This window comes from Microtus oregoni, unplaced genomic scaffold (assembly GCF_018167655.1).
Source record: "Microtus oregoni isolate MIOR12 unplaced genomic scaffold, Mior012 000013F_ref0000133, whole genome shotgun sequence".
Taxonomy (NCBI): Eukaryota; Metazoa; Chordata; class Mammalia; order Rodentia; family Cricetidae; genus Microtus; species Microtus oregoni.
The window spans coordinates 42,261,007-42,282,757 of NW_024543072.1; the positions used below are offsets into that span (position 1 = coordinate 42,261,007).

General features: G+C 45.0%; 1 protein-coding gene across 2 annotated transcripts in view; it reads left to right on the forward strand.

The window, feature by feature from the left end:
- Positions 1-930: 930 nt before the first annotated feature.
- The window catches only part of Soat1 (sterol O-acyltransferase 1), a 60,888-nt gene continuing 40,067 nt past the window's right edge, over positions 931-21,751 (forward strand). For both annotated transcript variants that reach the window (XM_041662653.1, XM_041662654.1), the window contains exons 1-2: positions 931-1,068; positions 17,177-17,290. In XM_041662653.1, coding sequence (XP_041518587.1) covers positions 17,185-17,290 — 106 coding nt within the window. In that variant the 5' untranslated portion in view covers positions 931-1,068; positions 17,177-17,184. The remainder of the gene's footprint in view (positions 1,069-17,176; positions 17,291-21,751) is intronic.

Genomic DNA, 21,751 nt, shown 5'->3' on the forward strand with positions numbered 1-21,751 from the left:
CCCAACAGAAGTGAACTCATGAGTCCCTAATGTCCTAACTAGTGGGACAGGAGGACTCACAGGCAGCCTAGCCCTTCCAAATGCTATCAGCCAACTGTTGACAAAAGCATTAACCACGCTTGTCCCAGAGGAGCCCAGCTCTAAGGTGAGCAGAGCTGTCTGCTCTGGGCCAGCAGGGGAGCTCCTCGCTGGAAAGGTCCACAGAGCAGGCAATTCTTGTAAGGGTCAGACATCTTTTGTTCAGGGCATCTGACCCGGAGAGGAATGGTCAATAGGACTGAGTACGGACTGACTGATTAGTGAAGCCAGTTTATCTGACATTGTTTCACAGGCCAACAGGGACTCTTCAGTCTGTTTCTTTTAGCTTTCTTTTTCACCTGCCTTTACCCTAAATTCACCCACATCTTTGCTTTTGAGAAGTCCAAGGCATAAACTGTTTTATCTCTGTCCTACATCTATCCGTAACATTTTTTTTTTTATTATTTAGCCTCAAGGATGTTTTTTAAATTACTTGATTGTCTCATTACTTCAAGTGACTCATTTCTGTCTTTTGTAGTTTGTGTGTTACTGAAGGACAGACTCAGTCGAGTATAATTTAGACCACAAAGCGACTTATGATAGGATTCCGGCCACTGTTTCTTCTTCCTTAACGGTCAGTTTCAAGAGCCCCGTTAGCGCAGGCAGCCCTCGTCCCACGCAGGCTGCCTTTTCGGACTCAGGAAGTTGAGTCGGTCCCCTCGCAGCCATACTGGAGGAGGGTTGCAAAAGAGCACCAGACCAGGTGGCTGGTGAAGCGCCGCGGGTACCCAAGCGCCGGGGAGGGGGCGTGGCAGTGGGCGTTGCCCGGCGCCGCAGGACCACCAATGGCATCCAGGAGCTTGGGGCGATGCGCGTGACGCAGCCGCGGGCTGGGAGGTTGGGGCGGAGAACGGGGGTGGGTGCCGGCTCTTTATCTTCCTCCGCAGCCCGGCTCGCGGCGTTGCGGACCCGCGTAGGGACGTTGTTCCGTAGCGACCCTCCCGCGGCTGACCTACCGCCCCGACCGCCGCAGCTGCCCTCGAGCCGCAGGTAACCCCAAGCTTCCGCGCCCCTCCTCCTTTGCTGTCCAGGTCCACCCTGAGCCCAAGAGGAAGGGGACTTCGGTGGCGGCGACCTTCTGGCTCTGCGGGCCTGGCCTGGGCCGGACTGTCCCGCCGCGACGCTGCCTGTCGCCGGGGGAAGGACGGGAAAGTTACCCGTAGCCATCCGGATGACCCGCAGCCTTTTCAATATCAGTGATGGTTTCGATGTCTCCCGAATCATGTGGTGTCTCGCAAGCCAGTCAGTAATAAAGAAAGTTGAGAATTAGAAGTCATCGCATTCTTTGAAAAACGACACCAAAAAATGAGCTCAGGAAGTCAGTTTTTTCCTGATGTGGGAGGGGGAGATGTGTGTGAAGGGAACGATGGCACTACCAGACATCAGACTGTGGGCCGGGGCGCCAAAACCTTTAGTCAAGCTCGTGTTCTGTTTTTAAGTAGCAGGAGGGAGTTGTTAAGTTTGTCTTTGATCTTAAGTGTTAATAGGCATGTTGCTTAAGCGATATATAAATTTAGGGATTATTTGTGAGAAATTACTATAAGCTCCCTGCTCTGCATTTTCTATAAAAGTTGTTGGTCACTGTAATATTTAAGTAGTTGCTACTCTTGCCCTTCAAACTACTTGTCTTCTTCGTTAATGCAGAATCCAACTTGAATATTTTTTTTCTTTTGTTTGCTTTCAAGTGGGAAATATAAATGATTTGTTAAAAGCCAGCTCAGGCTGTGGGAGTGGGGATTGCAAAGAGCTCTGATGCTGGGAAGGGTAAGCAAGGGCAGGGTAAACGTGGAGAAGCACACGGCTTAGTGTATCACGTGCTTGGAACTGGTCAGGGGTTTCACGTTCCCTTAGGACCCAGCCAAGGTGCTGAGTACCTGAGCTCCTGCCGCCTTCAAGCCTGGTGGGTTTTCCAGGCTCCAGCTTCCTTTCTTGTCCCTGGAAAGCTTCCTCTAATCTCTTGGAGCATTTCCCCCACCCCTTCTGCTCTTCCCCCCCCCCCCCCTTCTCCTTCTCCCACCACTAAACATTCCTCAAACCAAAGATCACTTCGCTGTGGGAGCCACTCCTCAGTAGAAGCCTGCTAGCATTCTGTAAGTCTCCCTACCAGCGGTTAGTTAATCATGTTTGTAAGGAGACGCTTTGTTTTCTAGTGGATTTCATGAGGCTAGGCTATCTCTGTCTTCTCAGGGTAGGGTCTGCTCTGGTTGTGAATAGAACTAGAGTTGGAGGGCCAGAGAAGGAACCTTGAGAAAACATTAACCAGGGACAGTGACTCTTTCTTTTTTTTTTTTTTAATTTTTAATTTTTTTAAAATTTTTTACTTATTTATTTTTTTTGTTGAAAAAATTTCCGCCTCCTCCCCGCTTCTCATTTCCCTCCCCCTCCCCCACTCCATTCCCCCTCCCTCTCCGGCAGTGACTCTTATGGAAGTTCCAATTGTCAGACGGGAGGTTTTTTGTTTGTTTGTTTGTTTTGTTTTTTGTTTTCGAGACAGAGGGTTTCTCTGTAGCCACGGAGCCTGTCCTGGAACAGGCTGGCCTTGAACTCACAGATTCGCCTGCCTCTGCCTGCCCTGAGTGCGCACAACCATCCGGTTTAAGATCCCCCCCCCCCCCCCCCCCCCCCCCCCGCCCGCCCCACATTGGATAACTAGTTATATTTAATCATTTGTAAGTAAAACTCAGATGAGCCGGGCGGTGGTGATGCAGGCTGAGAAACCTTGTCTGGAGAAACCAAAATAACTAAACAAATTCAGATGTAAATAAAATTTGCCCAAGTTCTCCCGTTCTGTCTGGTTAATTGACCCAGCTCTGATAGTTACATGAAAAAGTTGTAGGGTAGGGCAAACCGTTTTTGAAGGGAAGAAGATGAAGACATTATGCTTTGGATCGTTAATCCCCCCCCCACTTCTTTTTTTCCCTGGTTTTCTCCCTCCCATCTTTCTATTGATAGGATCTTCTGTAGCCCAGGCTGGCCCTATTGCCCAGGCTGGCCTGATGCTGTGTAGGTGAGAATGATCTTAAACTCCTGGGTTCTCCTGCTTAAGTCTCCCAAATGCTAGGATTTTAGGTGTGTACCATTGTATCCGGGGTTGGATTATAAATTCTATCCACAGTGGTTTCTCTCTTCCCCTGGGTGATGGAGGAGTTATTCACCTGTAAGAGGTACCTAGTATTTATTTGTGATACAGTTTTATAGGTTTTTTTGAAATTTTTGTTAATGAGAACACTGGAGGCAAGCTAAAGTTGGCATTTCTTTGGGTCGTGAATCATTTGTTTCTCTAATTCCTTTTATTCACTTTCCTGTTGCAGGGCATTGCATAACTTCCTGTGCAGATTGGTTTCTTACTCTCTTGTCTAATCAGTGTGTTACATTTTATTGCTAGTGTGCGGCTGTGCGCACATATACGTACATACCCCTGTAATGAGTACGGAGGCCAGAGGGCTATTTGCTGTAGTTAGTTTTCTTTTACCTTTATGTGGCTTCCGGGGATTCAGCTTGGGTTGCCAGGCAGCACACAGGCATTTTTATCCACTCATCTATCCTGCCAGCCCCACTGGTCAACTTTGTCACCTAAAAGGAAGATAGTTCCACCACCCAAATACATCTTTGCAATGGGGTGGAAATGTTTGTGGTGACTCAGGCCTAGTACTTTGGGGCAGAGAGGCAGGCAGATTGGAGTTTGGTTAGCCAGGGCTACGTAGTGAGACCATCTCTGAAAAATAAATAAATAAATAAATAAATAAAACCCCAAACATGCAGAACACACCAACGATGAATCAGGAATGTAAATGTTTAGTGAACTGGTGGTACCCCTCCTTTGGCGCCCAGCACCGTGGATGGTGCTTGTTTTCCTTCGCTGCTGGACCTTGTGAGAACCGTCCTATGTTCTGTTTTCAGTTCCTCAACACATTTTGCAACCTATTCCCATACATTTGCCTTAGTGGAACCAACTGTATACGTAGTTAGTAAAAAATTACTCACTGTTAGCACATCTCCACATTGTGAAATAGCAGTCACAAGTTCCACCCTCTTTTTTAAATAACCTTTAATATAGATATGTATTATATATATATTTTTTTCTCCTTTCTTCCTTCTTTCCTTCCTTCTTTCCTTCTTTCCTTCCTTCTTTCTTTCCTTCCTTCCTTCCTTCCTTTTTTTGGTTTTTCGAGACAGGGTTTCTCTGTGTAGCTTTAGGGCCTGTCCTGGAACTAGCTCTTGAGACCAGACTGGTCTTGAACTCACAGAGATCCTGGGGATTAAAGGCACGCACCACCACCACCCGATTATGTGTATTGTGTGTGTGTGTGTGTAAAACAAAACAAAACCTTGCTAAAAAAAAGTTACACACCACCCTTCCTTTTGTGTTTGTACTCTACTTGAATTTACCGTGATCTTGACCCCAGAGAATTCCTCTGAATCCCAGCATTCTTTGCTCCTTGTTCTCCTTTAATCTCTTTGCATTTTGTGTTTTTGCTGTTAATTTTTTAAATGCTTCATAATACTTAGCCATCTATAAGATTGTTAGTATTTACTGCTTAGCATGTTAGATAAGAGCTATGTAAATAGAAGCCTGTATAGTTCCTAGGTGTCCTGAACTTGTGCTTAGCCTTAGCTGTCGGTGTGTACTGATGTGTCCCAGATCCCTGTCTTCAGTGCTGACTTGTGTGTTCAGCTGGCCTTTATAAAAGACCTTGGCTGGCCTACAGGCCCGCAATGTTGGGCTTATCTATTCTCTCTTTGCATAATACATAATGGCATAATTGCATAATGCCATTCCTAGCCTTTCTGAATTAGCATACTCACTTGGGGTCTGTGACCTTCTACCCATAGCCAGCCACACCTCAAAGACTTCTCTAGTCATTTGTAAGCTTATCTGATCTTTCTTATCTCTTCCTTCATTTATTTTACCAATAAACACATGTCATGTGAGTCTTCAGGCCCCAGGGCTTTGTCTGTGAGCTCATTGTTGGCACTGCTGCTGAACCTGCTTTTCTTTAACACATCCTTCTCTTTGGTTCTGAGTTTGTCTTCCTCAAGGTAAATAACAAATCCTTCTTTGAGAACATCTTTTTGCTTTTTGTGTTGGGGACTGAATGGAGGGCCTCCCATATGCTAGACAGGTGAACTGCCTTTGAAGTTCACTCTGAGATCCCAACCTTCCTTTTTAACAAGTGTGATTTGAGAGGGAGAAGAAAAGGGAAAACAGAAAGACTAGAAAGGGGTGCGTACTCAAAATCAGAGCACTCTGGAGGCAGAGGCAGAAGGATCTCTGCAAATTCTAGGCCAGCCAGGTCTATACAGTGAGATACTCCACTTCCCCGCCTTCCTCTCTCATCCCCACATATTTTGTGCATATAAAGCATAAGCATCAAAACAATAGCTGTTTCTTTTTTTTCTAGCATCGATAAGCATTGCACTGGAATACTTTCTTATGTTTTGAGGAATAAACTTTATAATCTGGCATTTGGTTTTAATAATTTTTTATATGTATGGGTGTTTTGCCTATAGAGGCCAGAAGAAGGCATCAGATCCTCTGGAACTGAAGTTACAGATGGTTGTGAGCTACCGTGAGGGTGTTGGAAATTGAACCTTAAGTCTCAGCAAGAGTAGTAAGTGCTCCTAACTACTGAGGCGTCTGTCTCTCCAGCCTCGACACTTATTTTTCAATTTGTTTATTTTACTTTTTTTTTTTTTCCGGGAAGAGGGGGTTGAGACAGGGATTCTCTGTACCTTTGGAACCTGTCCTGGCACTTGCTTAGTAAACCAGGCTGGCCTCAAAGTCACAGAGATCTGCTTGCCTCCCAAATGTTGGGTTTAAAAGTGTATACCACTACTTCCCAGCTATTATTTTACTGTCCTTTATTTTTATTTATTTATTTTTTTTTTATTTTTTTTTTTAATTTATTTATTTATTAAGGATTTCTGCCTCGTCCCCACAACCGCTTCCCATTTCCCTCCCCCTCCCCCGATCAATTCCCCCTCCCTCATCTGCTCGAAGAGCAATCAGGGTTCCCTGACCTGTGGGAAGCCCAAGGACTGCCCACCTCTATCCAGGTCTCGTAAGGTGAGCATCCAAACTGCCTAGGCTCCCACAAAGCCAGTACGTGCAGTAGGATCAAAAACCCACTGCAATTGTTCTTGAATTCTCAGTATTCCTCATTGTCCGCTATGTTCAGCTAGTCCGGATTTATCCCATGTTTTTTCAGACCTAGGCCAGCAGGCCTTGGTGAGATCCCAATAGAACATCCCCATTGTCTTAGTGTGTGGGTGCACCCCTCGTGGTCCTGAGTTCCTTGCTCGTGCTCCGTCTCCTTCTGCTCCTGATTTGGACCTTGAGATTTCTGTCCGGTGCTCCCGTGTGGGTCTCTGTCTCTGTCTCCTTTCATCGCCTGATGAAGGTTAATATTCCTGAGGATGCCTATGTGTTTGTCTTTGGATTCACCTTCTTATTTAGCTTCTCTAGGAACATGAATTATAAGCTCAATGTCCTTTATTTATGGCTAGAAACCAAATATGAGTGAGTACATCCCATGTTCCTCTTTTTGGGTCTGGCTTACCTCACTCAGGATAGTGTTTTCTATTTCCATCCATTTGTATGCAAAATTCAAGAAGTCCTTGTTTTTTACTGCTGAGTAATACTCTAATATGTATATATTCCATACTTTCTTCATCCATTCTTCCGTTGAAGGGCATCTAGGTTGTTTCCAGGTTCTGGCTATTACAAACAATGCTGCCATGAACATAGTTGAGCATATACTTTTGTTGTATGATAGGGCCTCTCTTGGGTATATTCCCAAGAGTGGTATTGCTGGATCTAGGGGTAGGTTGATCCCGAATTTCCTGAGAAACCGAAACACTGCTTTCCAGAGTGGTTGCACAAGTTTGCATTCCCACCAGCAATGGGTGAGTGTACCCCTTTCTCCACAACCTCTCCAGCAAAGGCTATCATTGGTGTTTTTTATTTTCGCCATTCTGACAGGTGTAAGGTGGTATCTTAAAGTTGTCTTGATTTGCATTTCCCTGATCGCTAAGGAAGTTGAGCATGACCTTAAGTGTCTTTTGGCCATTTGAAGTTCTTCTGTTGAGAATTCTCTGTTCAGATCAGTGCCCCACTTTATAATTGGGTTGATTAGCCTTTTACGGTCTAGTTTCTTGAGTTCTTTATATATTTTGGAGATCAAACCTTTGTCAGTAGCAGGGTTGGTGAAGATCTTCTCCCAGTCAGTGGGTTGTCTTTTTGTCTTAGTGACAGTGTCCTTTGCTTTACAGAAGCTTCTCAGCCTCAGGGAGTCCCATTTATTCAATGATGCCCTTAGTGTCTGTGCTGCTGGGGTTATACATAGGAAGTGGTCTCCTGTGCCCATGTGCTGTAGAGTACTTCCCACTTTCTCTTCTATCAGGTTCAGTGTGTTCGGACTGATATTGAGGTCTTTAATCCATTTGGATTTGAGTTTTGTGCATGGTGATAGATATGGATCTATTTTCATTCTTCTACAGATTGACATCCAGTTTTGCCAGCACCATTTGTTGAAGATGCTCTCTTTTTTCCATTGTATACTTTTAGCTCCTTTATCGAAGATCAGGTGTTCATAGGTTTGTGGGTTAATGTCAGGGTCTTCTATTCGATTCCATTGGTCGACTTCTCTGTTTTTATGCCAATACCAAGCTGTTTTCAATACTGTAGCTCTGTAATAGAGTTTGAAGTCAGGGATGGTAATGCCTCCAGACAATCCTTTATTGTATAAGATTGTTTTGGCTATCCTGGGTTTTTTGTTTTTCCATATAAAGTTGATTATTGTCTTCTCCAGATCTGTGAAGAATTTTGATGGGATTTTGATGGGGATTGCATTGAATCTATAGATTGCTTTTGGTAGAATTGCCATTTTTACTATGTTGATCCTCCCAATCCAAGAGCAAGGGAGGTCTTTCCATTTTCTGGTGTCTTCTTCAATTTCTTTCTTCAAAGACTTATAGTTCTTGTCAAGTAGATCTTTCACTTCCTTGGTCAGGGTTACCCCAAGGTATTTTATGCTATTTGTGGCTATCGTGAAAGGTGATGCTTCTCTGATTTCCCTCTCTGCTTCCTTATCCTTAGTGTATAGGAAGGCAACTGATTTTTTGGAGTTGATCTTGTATCCTGCCACATTACTAAAGCTGTTTATCAGCTGTAGGAGTTCTTTGGTAGAATTTTTGGGGTCGCTTATGTACACTATCATATCATCTGCAAATAACGAAAGCTTAACTTCTTCCTTTCCAATACGAATCCCCTTGATCTCCTTATGTTGTCTTATTGCTATTGCTAGAATTTCAAGCACTATATTGAAGAGGTATGGAGAGAGTGGACATCCTTGTCGTGTTCCTGATTTAAGTGGGATGGCTTTGAGTTTTTCTCCGTTTAATTTAATGTTAGCTGTTGGCTTGCTGTAAATAGCTTTTATTATATTTAGGTAGGACCCTTGTATCCCTATTCTCTCCAAGACCTTTATCATAAAGGGGTGTTGAATTTTGTCGAATGCTTTTTCAGCATCTAGTGAAATGATCATATGGTTTTTTTCTTTCAGTTTATTTATATGGTGGATTACATTGATAGATTTGCGTATGTTGAACCAGCCCTGCATCTCTGGGATGAAGCCTACTTGATCATAATGGATAATTTTTCTTATGTGTTCTTGGATTCGGTTTGCCAGTATTTTATTGAAAATTTTTGCGTCGATGTTCATGAGTGAGATCGGTCTGTAATTCTCTTTCTTGGTTGGGTCTTTTTGTGGTTTTGGTATCAGGGTAACTGTAGCTTCATAAAAGGAATTTGGCAATGACTCTTCTGATTCTATATTGTGAAATACATTAAGGAGTATAGGTATTAGTTCTTCTTGGAAGTTCTGGTAGAATTCTGCATTGAAACCATCTGGTCCTGGGCTTTTTTTCGAAGGGAGATTTTTGATAACCATTTCTAATTCTTCGCGAGAAACCGGTCTATTTAGATCATTCACCTGGTCTTGGTTTAGCTTTGGTATGTGGTACTTATTTAAAAAAATGTCCATTTCTTTTGTATTTTCCAGTTTTGTGGCATACAGGCTTTTGTAGTAAGATCTAATGATTCTCTGAATTTCCTCTGTGTCTGTGGTTATGTCCCCCTTTTCATTTCTGATCTTATTTATTTGCGTGTTCTCTCTCTGTCGTTTAATTAGTTTGGATAGGGGTTTGTCGATCTTGTTGATTTTCTCCAAGAACCAGCTTTTTGTTTCATTGATTCTTTGGACTGTTTTCTGTGTTTCTATTTTGTTGATTTCAGCCCTCAGTTTTATTATTTCCAGTCTTCTACTTCTCCTGGGCGCGTCTGCTTCTTTTTTTTCTAGAGCTTTCAGGTGTGTTGTTAAGTCCCCAATGTATGCATTCTCCGTTTTCTTTAAGTGGGCACTTAGTGCTATGAACTTTCCTCTTAGCACTGCTTTCATTGTGTCCCATAGATTTGAGTATGTTGTCCCTTTATTTTCATTAAATTCAAGGAAGACTTTAATTTCTTTCTTGATTTCTTCCTTGACCCAGGTGTGGTTCAGTAGTTGACTGTTCAGTTTCCATGAGTTTGTCGGTTTTTTGGGGGCAGCGTGGTTGTTGCCTTCTAACTTTAATCCGTGATGATCTGATAAGACACAGGTGGACACTGATATTTTTTTGTATCTGTGGAGGTTTCCTTTGTTTCCGAGTATGTGGTCAATTTTTGAGAAGGTTCCATGAGCTGCAGAGAAGAAGGTATATTCTTTCCTATTTGGGTGGAATGTTCTATAGATGTCTGTTAAGTCCATTTGCTTCATTACCTCCAATAATTCTCTTAATTCTCTATTAGGTTTCTGTCTGATTGACCTGTCCCTTGGAGAGAGAGGTGTGTTGAAGTCTCCTACTACTAGTGTGTGTGGTTTGATGTCTGCCTTGAGTTCTAGTAATATTTCTTTTACATAAGTAGGTGCTTTTATATTGGGGGCGTATATATTCAGGATTGAGACCTCCTCCTGATGAATTGTTCCTGTTATGAGTATAAAGTGACCGTCTCGGTCTCTTCTGATTGATTTTAGTTTGAAGTCAGTTTTGTTAGAAATTAGTATGGCCACACCTGCTTTTTTCTTAGGACCATTTGCTTGAAACACCTTTTCCCAACCCTTTACTCTGAGTAGGTGCCTGTCTTTGTGGTTGAGATGTGTTTCTTGCAAACAGCAGAATGTTGGATCCTGTTTTCGTATCCAATCTTTTAGCCTGTGCCTTTTTATAGGTGAATTGAGCCCATTAATATTAAGTGATATTAATGACCAGTGGTTGTTTACTCCGGTTATTCTTATTGCTTTTGGTAGTATAGATTGCCTCCCTTCTTTGAGATGTGCTCATGAAGGGTCATTAGATGCCTGGGTTATTGTAGGCAGTGTTGGCAGTGTTGGATTCCTTGGGTTGCGATTTTCCTTCTATTACTTTCTGTAGGGCTGGATTTGTGGCTACGTATTGTTTAAATTTGTTCTTATCCTGGAATGTTTTGTTTTCTCCATTGATAATGAATGATAGCTTGGCTGGGTATAGTAGTTTGGGTTTGCATCCATGGTCTCTTAGCTTCTGCAGAACCTCTATCCAGGACCTTCTGGCTTTCATAGTTTCCATCGAGAAGTCAGGTGTAAGTCTGATCGGTTTACCTTTATAAGTTACTTGCCCTTTTTCTTTTGCAGCTCTTAATATTTTTTCTTTAACCTGTATATTTTGTGTTTTGATTATTATATGGCGAGGAGATGTTTTTCTTTGATCCAGTCTGTTTGGTGTTCTGTATGCTTCTTGAATATTTAAGTGAATATCTTTCTTTAAGTTGGGAAAGTTTTCTTCCATAATTTTGTTGAAAATATTTTCTGGGCCTTTGAGCTGTGACTCTTCTCCTTCTTCTATTCCTATTATTCTTAGGTTTGGTTTTTTTATTGTGTCCCATAGTTCCTGAATGTTTTGTGTTGAGAATTTGTTGGCTTTGCTGTTTTCTTTGATCTGTTCGTTTATTTTCTCTATGGTGTCCTCAGCATCTGAGAGTCTTTCTTCTAGCTCTTGTATTCTATTGATTATGCTTGTTTCTGTAGACTCTGCTCGTTGGCCTAGATTTTCCATATCCAGCTGGTCCTCAGTTTGTATTTTCCTCTTTGCCTTCATTTCAGTTTTCAATTCTTGAACTGTTTCCATTACCTGTTTGATGGTTTTTTCTTGGTTTCCCAGGGTATCATGTACGTATTTACTCATTTCTTCAAACTTTTTGTTATACTTCTCATCCATTTCTATAAGGGCATTTTTTACATGTTGTTTAAGGGACTCTATTATCTTCATAAAGTCGATTTTTTCCATTTCTTCTGTGTTAGGTTGTTCAAATACTTCTGTTGTAAGATCATTGGGTTCTGATGTTTTCATGTTGTTTTTCGGATTATTGGGAGAATTCTTGCCTTGGCGCCTGCCCATCTCCTCCTATTGATCCTATCCAATGGGTCCTTTAAAAACCGGATCAGGTTTCCCTGCTGGCCAAGGGCTCCGCTTACAAAATGCCCTCACTCTCTTTCGTGGTTCCTGCTGCAGGCCAAGAACCCTCTCACCCCTCTGAAGGATCTTCAGGACAGGCCCAGGCTCCCCTTGTGCCAGTGACCTGGCCAACCAAAGGCCTACCTCTTTGATTCGATTGTAGTAGGGCGATCTGCTCTCCTTATTGCACGCCTGTTCCCGCCGCTTGGGTCTGCCTCTGCGCCGGTCCCCGAAAGCCTCTTCCTGTATGCGGTGTTGCTCCGCCGCGTCTGGCCGCCGCCGCTCCGCCGCGTCTGGCCGCCGCCGCTCCGCCGCGTCTGGCCGCCGCCGCTCCGCCTCTGTGCGTCTGGCCGCCGCCGCTCCGCCTCTGTGCGTCTGGCCGCCGCCGCTCCGCCTCTGTGCGTCTGGCCGCCGCCGCTCCGCCTCTGTGCGTCTGGCCGCCGCCGCTCCGCCTCTGTGCGTCTGGCCGCCGCCGCTCCGCCTCTGTGCGTCTGGCCGCCGCCGCTCCGCCTCTGTGCGTCTGGCCGCCGCCGCTCCGCCTCTGTGCGTCTGGCCGCCGCCGCTCCGCCTCTGTGCGTCTGGCCGCCGCCGCTCCGCCTCTGTGCGTCTGGCCGCCGCCGCTCCGCCTCTGTGCGTCTGGCCGCCGCCGCTCCGCCTCTGTGCGTCTGGCCGCCGCCGCTCCGCCTCTGTGCGTCTGGCCGCCGCCGCTCCGCCTCTGTGCGTCTGGCCGCCGCCGCTCCGCCTCTGTGCGTCTGGCCGCCGCCGCTCCGCCTCTGTGCGTCTGGCCGCCGCCGCTCCGCCTCTGTGCGTCTGGCCGCCGCCGCTCCGCCTCTGTGCGTCTGGCCGCCGCCGCTCCGCCTCTGTGCGTCTGGCCGCCGCCGCTCCGCCTCTGTGCGTCTGGCCGCCGCCGCTCCGCCTCTGTGCGTCTGGCCGCCGCCGCTCCGCCTCTGTGCGTCTGGCCGCCGCCGCTCCGCCTCTGTGCGTCTGGCCGCCGCCGCTCCGCCTCTGTGCGTCTGGCCGCCGCCGCTCCGCCTCTGTGCCTGTCCTTTATTTTTAATGTGTGTGTGTGTCTATGTGTGTGTGTATGAAATCCCCTCAAGTTCTTAAAAACATTGTATATATGTGTATGCATATTTTTCTTTGTGTGAGTATGCACACATGTGTAGGCAGGCTCCTTTGAAGGCCAGAAGGGAATGTTGCAGGAGTTTGGGAGCTGCCCACTCATTGTGGGTGCTGGGAACTGAACTTGGGTCTTCTGCAAGACCAGCAAGTGCTTTTAGCCGTTGAGTCATTGCCCCAGCCCTAAGAGGTCTTGTTTTTATTTTAGTTTGTATTTTTAGACAGGGTCTCACTTTATAGCCCCGCCTGGCCTGGAACTCACTATGGAGGACTGGCAGAGGTTTGTCCCAAGTGCTGGGGTTAAAAGGATGCGTCACCACACCTGGCCTGCGTGTCTGTTTTGAGGCCCACATCGCCTTTTGTAAAACTCCTCTTTGCTATGCCAGTGCCTTTTTTATTTCTGATTTCTGCTTCCTTCAAAGAAATCCTCAGCATTCACCCCCACTTACCACAGCTCTGATTATTTCTGTGGGATAATTCGATGCTCGGTGGTTTCCTCTCAGATTTCACATAGATGACTTTTAAATCTTTGTCATTAGCCCAGACCAAAGGGCGTCTACGTTTCTCTTTTGCACATGTGCATGTGTGTATTTTTAGATTTAGATTTATTTATTCTGTTTTATGTGTGAGTGATTTGCCTGCATGAATGTGTGTGCATCATATGAGTTCTTCATGCCCACGAGTCAGAAGAGGACATTGGATCCCTGGAGCCAAAGTTAGGGCTGTCGTGAGCCATCTTGTGGGTGCTCCGCAGTAGTCAGCCCTCTCGGCTGCCGAGCCATCTCCTCAGCCCCATACCTGGCTTTTGATATGAGTGCTAGGGATCCGAACTTGCTCAAGGAAGCACTTTACCCACAGGCTCCCAACCCTCAGTTTTATGTCTTTGATACATTTTGGGCTTAAATTTTGCCTAGATTGTGAGATGAGGGCCTGTCTTGACCTTTTCGGGTATCTGAAGTTTTTCTTTTTATTCTATCATTGGAAGGTGTGAGTCGATTTCTCTTCACTTTGTCAGTCATCACTGAGAAAGGTGTGTGACCCCGTTACAGCATAGCAAGTGGCTGTGACTGACTCAGCTCTTTGCTCTACAGCTTTGGTTCATTTACCAGGGCGTAGGAGGAGAGAGATGCTTGTTGGTTCCTGACCGCTTAGCCCCGAAGTAGTCACACAAAAACTGTATTAATTAAATCACTGCTTGGCCCATTAGCTCTAGCTTCTTATTGGCTAACTCTTACATATTAATTTAATTCATTTCTATTAATCTGTGTATTGCCACGTGGCTGTGGCTTACCAGCTAAAGTTCTGGCTAAAGTTCTGGCGTCTGTCTCCGGCCGGGGCTCCCTGGCGTCTCTCTGACTCCTCCCTTCTTTCTCCCAGCATTCAGTTTAGGTTTCTCTGCCTTCCTCTATTCTACCCTTATCAGGCCAAACCAGTTTTCTTTATTCATTTATGGTAATCACAGCATTCAGAGGGGAATCCCACATCACCAAGGAAAAGACAAGTTATCTGCTAACAGGATTCTCCTGTCATCGAGTGTCAGCACAGAGGAGAGCTCGTGTTTGTTTGTTTTTTTTTTATTTGTGTTTATGCATGTGTGGTTATATGCAGTGTGTGTACTGGTGCCGCCAGAGATAGGTTGCCTGGTCTCCTGGAGCTGTAGTTGCAGGTGGTTGTGAGCTATCTGACAGGGGTTCTGGGAACCAAACAAAATGTGTCGCCTGGAAGAGCAATAGGAACCTTGACCTCTGAGACTTCTCTCTAGCCCTTCAAAGCTCTGTCAATGACATCCTTTCTCTTGAAACCGTTATTTGATTACTGATCTAGCCTCTCTTTGAACTCTAGATGCTTGCATTTATTACTACTGACTTGGTAACCATACCCTAACTTGTGGTATCGTGTGTGACTGTTCCTAAGAGATGTAAAATGAACATCTGCTTCCAAACTGGACTAGCACCAGTAGCCTGAGGAATGACTCAATCGAGTTTGTCTAGAAGGTACACAGAATTTACTAGGGACTGTGGAAGGAGCTGTGGATAGCTCAAGATAGATGTGTCTCCCCTCCTCCATCCCCAGCCCCTGTTGGAAAGTCCGCAGCAGAGTTGGTGCAAACCTGGCTTGAGAGCAGAGCCCAGAGGTGACTGCAGGTTCACACACCATAACTCTCAGACAACCGCGGTGTACGGCACTGGAGGTGACTGCAGACTCAGCCCTGTATAAAGCACAGACCAGTGTACTGTGGGAGTCACTTGTATGCGTGCTTCATCATAACCCTTCTGCTGACTGGGAAGACACTTCAGCCTTGGGGAGAGTGGCTTGCAGAACTGTCACATGGTGGCTTGTGGAAGATGGGGTTCCCCTGGCCAGGAATCAGAGGACTCTCCTTATTACATACCGTTGTCATCATCTGATGTTATTTTTGTTTTTGTTTTGAAGCAGGGTCTCTATTTGGCTATTCCGAAACTTAGATAGACCCGACTGCCCTCAAATTCACAAAGCTCCCCTGCTGATGTTAAAGGCTTAAGCCATCATGCCCGGCTCTCCTGCTGTTCTTAAGTTTTCACATGTTCAGCCAGTGCTTTGCTCAGCTGAATTGTTCTTTGGGAATGGGGGCTTTGTCTAAAAAAGGCCTTTGAAACTAGCCAACCTGTGAGAGCGGCTAATTTCTGTCAATTTGTTGCAATATCTTATATTCAAAAAGTATTAAAGCTGATTAAAATAAAATCAGAGACAGACAACATATCATTTTTTACCTCTCTTAGGCATAGTAATCATATGAAATTCAACTAGCCAATGAAAATAGAAAACACTATCCTGAGTGAGGTAAGCCAGACCCAAAAAGAGGAACATGGGATGTACTCACTCATATTTGGTTTCTAGCCATAAATAAAGGACATTGAGCTTATAATTCGCGATCCTAGAGAAGCTAAATAGAAGGTGAATCCAAAGACAAACATATAGGCATCCTCCTGAATATTAACCTTCATCAGGCGATGAAAGGAGACAGAGACAGAGACCCACATTGGAGCACCGGACAGAAATCTCAAGGTCCAAATCAGGAGCAGAAGGAGAGGGAGCACGAGCAAGGAACTCAGGACCGTGAGGGGTACACCCCCACACTGAGACAATGGGGATGTTCTATCGGGAATTCACCAAGGCCAGCTGGCCTGGGTCTGAAAAAGCATGGGATAAAACCGGACTTGCTGAACATAGCGGACAACGAGGACTACTGAGAACTCAAGAACAATGGCAATGGATTTTTGATCCTACTGCATGTACTGGCTTTGGGGGAGCCTAGGCAGTTTGGATGCTCACCTTACTAAACCTGGATGGAGGTGGGGGTTCCTTGGACTTCCCACAGGTCAGGGACCTTGATTGCTCTTCGAGCTGATGAGGGAGGGGAACTTGATCGGGGAGGGGGAGGGAAATGGGAGGTGGTGGCAGGGAGGAGGCAGAAATCCTTAATAAATAAATAAATTAAAAAGAAAAAAAGAAATTCAACTAGCCAGATAATTTAGTTCAAAGCTTTTAATTTTTAAATGAAATTAAATCTTTTTATGATACCATGGTTCGAATTCAGGGTGTCAGTCATGTATGCTAGGCAAGTGCTGTACCCCTGAGCTTCATTCCCCACCTTTTCCAGATTTTTTTTTATTGATTTTTATTAAGCTGAAGTAATAAGGGAGGCGGGGCTGCGTCCCCAGCACCCCGGCTGCCTGCTCGGCTAGCTTATGCCCCGAAATAACAACACACAAACTGTATTCATTTAAACACTGCTTGGCCCATTCTCTTCTAGGCTAATTCTCACATATTAATTTAGCCCATTTCTAATCATCTGTGTGTAGCACCCCAAGGTGCGCTTACCGGGGAGATTCTAGCCTAGTCCATCCTGGGTCGGAGCTTCATCCCGGGAGTGGGGCATGGCGTCTCTCTCAGGTGTCTGCTCCTGAGAGCAGAGCAGTCGAGACTGAGCTCACTTCCTCTTCCTCCCAGCGTTCTGTTCTGTTTACTCCTCCCACCTATCCTCTAACCAATAAAATGGGCCAAGGCAGTTCCTTTATTAGCCAATGAACTTCCTCCATCATTAAGCTCTACATTTTTCTCTGCTCCTGCCTCTCCCCTCTTCTTCAACCCCCCCCCCCCAAGGTCCCCATGCTCCCAATTTACTCAGGAGATCTTGTCTTTTTCTACTTTCTACTTCCCATGTAGATTAGATCTATGTAAGTCTCTCTTAGTATTCTCATGGTTGTCTAAGTTCTCTGGGATTGTGGTTTGTAGGCTGGCTTTCTTTGCTTTTTGTTTCCTTTTTCTGATTTTTAACCAACACATGCACACCTATGATGTTCAGTGGTGTTGTGCTGTGTACTGATCTGTCAGGACAGGGGCTTGTCCACAAATCACTCCTTCACATGGGGAGCATTCAGCATCTTTATTCCTGGTCCTTCTTTCCTAGGCAGCTCGATGGTGGGAGAAGAAAAGATGTCACTAAGAAACCGGCTGCTAAAATCTGGTGAAAATCCCGAGCAAGATGAAGCCCAGAGAAATCTCTTGGAAACCCAGAGAAATGGTGAGGTTTTTAATGTTTCTGAGGTAAATTAGAACCAGAAAACAAGCTCACTGTTCCAGGGCATTTCTTGCAATTTTTTACTACAAATGTGTACTGGTGGTTTTATAGATCTGATAGTAAGTTCATATTAATTTAGTGATAACTGGAGAGGTGGTTCTGAACTCTAGTTCCAGGGACTCTGCTGCCCTTGTCTGGCTTCTGAGAGCCTTGTACACACAGGGCACACGACATACATGCAGACAAAATATCCTGGGTTTCCATTGCTGTGAGAAAATACCATGACCAAAAGGCAAGTTGGGGAGGAAGAAGTTTATTTGCTTATACTTCAGCATTGCTGTTCACCACTGAAGGAAGTCAGGGCTGGAACTCAAACAGGGCAGGATCCTGGAGGGCGGGCTCTGATGCAGAGGCCATGGAGGAGTGCTGCTTACTGCCTTGTTTTCCTTGGCTTGCTTAGCCTGTTTCTTATAGAACCCAGGACCAGCAGACCAGGGATGGCACCGCCCACCATGGGCTGGGCCCTCCCCAATTGATCACTAAATGAGAAAATACCTTATAGCTGGATCTCATGGAGGCATTTCCGCATCTGAGGCTCTTTCCTCTGATGACTCTAGCTTGTGTCAAGTTGACACACAAAACCATCCAGTACACATCTGTACACATAAAATAAAAGTAAATACATAAAAATTAATTCAACAAACATTTCTACTGTGTTTTAGATATTATCCATTCATTCAGCCAGCCTAGCCTACCAGTAATTATGGAAATGTCTTGATGGGTCTTTGGTTATAGTAGTGATCAATACATGTTCAATACATGTGTTCTCATTTATGGAGCTTTGAGTTAAGTGAATGGTAGCGCCCTCAAAATCATGAATAGTTGGGGGTGTAATTCACTGAGACCCTGGATTTGTTCCCAGCATAACAACAACAACAACAACAAAACCCAAAAAGACAAAACAAACAAAACCCCCACATAACTGAATTTCTATAAATAAGTATAATCTCAAAGTTGCTAATTTTTGTTTTGGTTTGGTTTGTTTTTCAAGACAGGGCTTCTCTGTACCTTTGGAGCCTGTCCTGGAACTTACAGAGGCCACCTGCCTCTGCCTCCAGCGTCCTAGGATTAAAGGTGTGCGCCACCACCGCCCAGTGACTAGTTATTCTTACAATAGAATGAACGAAGATCGAGTAAGGAGCAGGGTCTGAACTGACATCTAAACCCTAGGAGAGAGGGCGATTAGGGCCTTTATTTGCTTAGTGCACGGAGAGTACAACGCAGCTCTTGTCGAGGTCGAGGCCTGTGGTTAAGAATGGTAGCTGCACCCTGGCGGTAGTGGCGCATGCCTTTAATATCCCAGCACTTGGGAGGCAGAAGCAGGCGGATCTCTGTGAGTTCGAGGCCAGCCTGGTCTACAAGAGCTAGTTCCAGGACAGGAACCAAAAGCTATGGAGAAACCCTGTCTCGAAAAACCAAAAAAAAAAAAAAAAAAAAGAATGGTAGCTGCAGAGAAGCTGCCCTCGTGATGTCATCTACCATCGGGTTGTTTATTTTTTGCAGTGACATTTGTTTAGTTTTGCTTTTGCAGGGATTTGAAACTCGAGACAGGTTTGGTTAACAAATAGGAGAGGGACTTCTGGAGAACAGGTTGTCTTTTGGCATCCTCAGACTTCTTTTCATAAAGAGGCTCTCTCTCTATTTAGCCTTTTGTACTTTAATTGCAAGTATCGGCAGCCAGATCGCACCAGGACTGTGAATGAGGCTGTTTAGTTGGTGTAATGAGGTTTATTGATAGACCCAGCTATTTATTGCCCACATATTGCACGTGGTGAGTCCTGGTGTGCTGCAAAGAGTGAAGCAGTCTTCTTCCCTCGTATTCATGGTCATAGTCTGGGTGCTCTCCTCCGCCTGGATTCCCACGAATTAGGTTTCCATTTATTTTTTTCTAATGCTAATACTTCTTAGAGACAGAAAAGGTATGACTGAAACTGTCAGCATCATCACACACTATTATTTATTCTCTTTATATTTTGTTTTTTAAAAGCTGTTTTGTTTTGTCAAAGGGCTTTTCTATGTAGTCTTGTTCCATCTCCCAAGTGCGGGGTTTAGAGACATTCGGCACCCTGCCCAGTTCTCGTGCAGGGTTTCCTGCTTGCTCGGCAAACATTCTCTTGAGCTAGATCCACAGCCACGAGTTGGAACCATTCTAGGTTTTAATACAGCTGTTACAGAATTATGTTGTTTCGCTTAAATTAAGATGTGTGGCACCCTCCTTAGTGAAGGTAGTGCTGATGGAGAAGAAAGCGTTTCTTCACGTTAATGTTTGCGGAATGTGGATGAGTAAACTGTGACCTTTGAATTGCGATGGCTTGAAGGCCTTTCAGTGTGGCCTAATAGCCAGGCCAACCAGGGAGCTTGCTGCTTCACCTCACATGCATTGAGTTAAATTTAATTTTAACAGGATTCTTGGTGGTTCATATACAGGTTAAGATTTGAGGTACCGGCGGTGGTGGCGCACGCCTTTAATCCCAGCACTCGGGAGGCAGAGGCAGGCGGATCTCTGTGAGTTCGAGACCAGCCTGGTCTACAAGAGCTAGTTCCAGGACAGGCTCCAAAACCATAGAGAAACCCTGACTTGAAAAACCAAAAAAAAAAAAAAAAAAGATTTGAGGTACCGCCTTTATTCGTTTATTAGTTTTTCTTGAGACAGGGTCTCATGTAGGCCAAGCTGGGTTGTAACTTGTTATGTATTTGAAGTTGGCCTTGAACTTCTGCTCCTCCTGCTTCTACCTCCCAAGTGTTGGGATCGAGGGTGTGCACCATCATCTTGAGACACAGCTTTTAGTGTGCCACATTTCATCTGGGGTGTGAATGAGAATCTTCCTTGAATGAAGAAATGATCCAATACAGTAGCTTGAGCTCTGTGTCAGAATCTCCTACTGGGGCCCCAGGTGTGAAGTGTGAAAGAACTCGCTAGATGGTTCCCCGAGGTGTGGCGTGTGTGAGCCTGCGAGATGGTACCGATTGGGCTTTGCAGTCAGATACCACTGCTGTGAAGAACGGTGATGTCCTGACTTCATTAAACTTTACCACAGGTGTAGTGGCACTGCCTTTAATCCTAGCACTCAGGGGCAGAAGCAGGTAGATCTCTGTGAAGCCATAGTGACCCCAAAGATAATAATGTTGGGGGACTGAGATGGCTTAGTGTTTAAAAGTGCTCTCTGCTCTTGCATAGGACCTGTATTTAGTCCCAGCTCCATATAACGCCTTTCGACCATCCTAACCCCAGTTCTAGGGAATCTGACTCTTCTGACTTCCTCAGGCACATCTCAGTGCACAGACACACACATGCACAGTGCACATACACATGACACAGTGCACAGACATACATGTTCATAGAGCACAGATAAAACATTCATATACATAAATCTAAAATAAATAAAAAAATACTTGTATGTGTATGAGGCAGAGGCAGGGAAGCTAGCCAAGATTATACAGTGAGACCAGGTCTCAGCAAATGCTCGGGAGTAGAGAGAGTTGTACAGGGAGAGGGTTGTACAGACCTAAGGTGGTGTGGGCTTCTCAAGAGTGTCTTATATCCTTATCTGTGATCTCGGTGGCCAGGGAGGTCCTTCAGAGAGTTTCTCAGGCACTTTTCCCTCCTCTTTTCCAGTAAATGAGATCACAGGGTTTCCTGAGGTGCCTTGGGTAGATTATTATCTGATAAGTAAACCACTGGTCATAAAGGCTGCTCAAGGAGTACAGACCTGCTTTACCATGGAGAAGTTTACATTCTTTTTCTTGAGCCGCCGGAGAATTGCACGTTTACATCTATGAAAGGATCCTAAGCGCGATCTGGTCATCTTTGAGCAGCCTTTCGTGGGTTTTCAAGGCACAGTTTGTCTGTAGCCCTGGCTGTCCTGGAATTCTGTGCAGAGCTATAGATCTGCCTGCCTCTGTCTTCCAAGCACTGGGATTAAAGTCGTGTGTGACCACCCTGACTGAACATTCTTATTGGAACTGTCTCTTCAAGGGACATATTCTGTCAGCAACCTTTACAGATAATTTTAATTGTGCTGAAAGTTTTATTTTTAAGGTTTATTTTATTTTTATTTATTTGTGTGTGTGTGTGGGGGGGTATATGCATGTGTGAGTGCAATTGCCAACAGAGGTAGAGGCAGGAGAACCGAGAGGTCAAGTCTGATTTCATCTATGTAGCAAGTTTGAGGCTAGCCTCGGATAACCGAGGCTTTGTCTCAGAAAGCAAAAGCAAACAAACAAACAAAAAACCAAAACCAAAAACCTGCAAAAAAAACAAAACCATAGACACAAAACCCATATGGCTTTGAAATGACTCTTAATTTCATCTCTTCGTGGCAAGGATGAAGGTGGTCTAAGAAAATGATTAGTAGGATGTTTTTGAAAAAAAAAATTGCTCACCCAGGCGGCCCGGGTTCGACT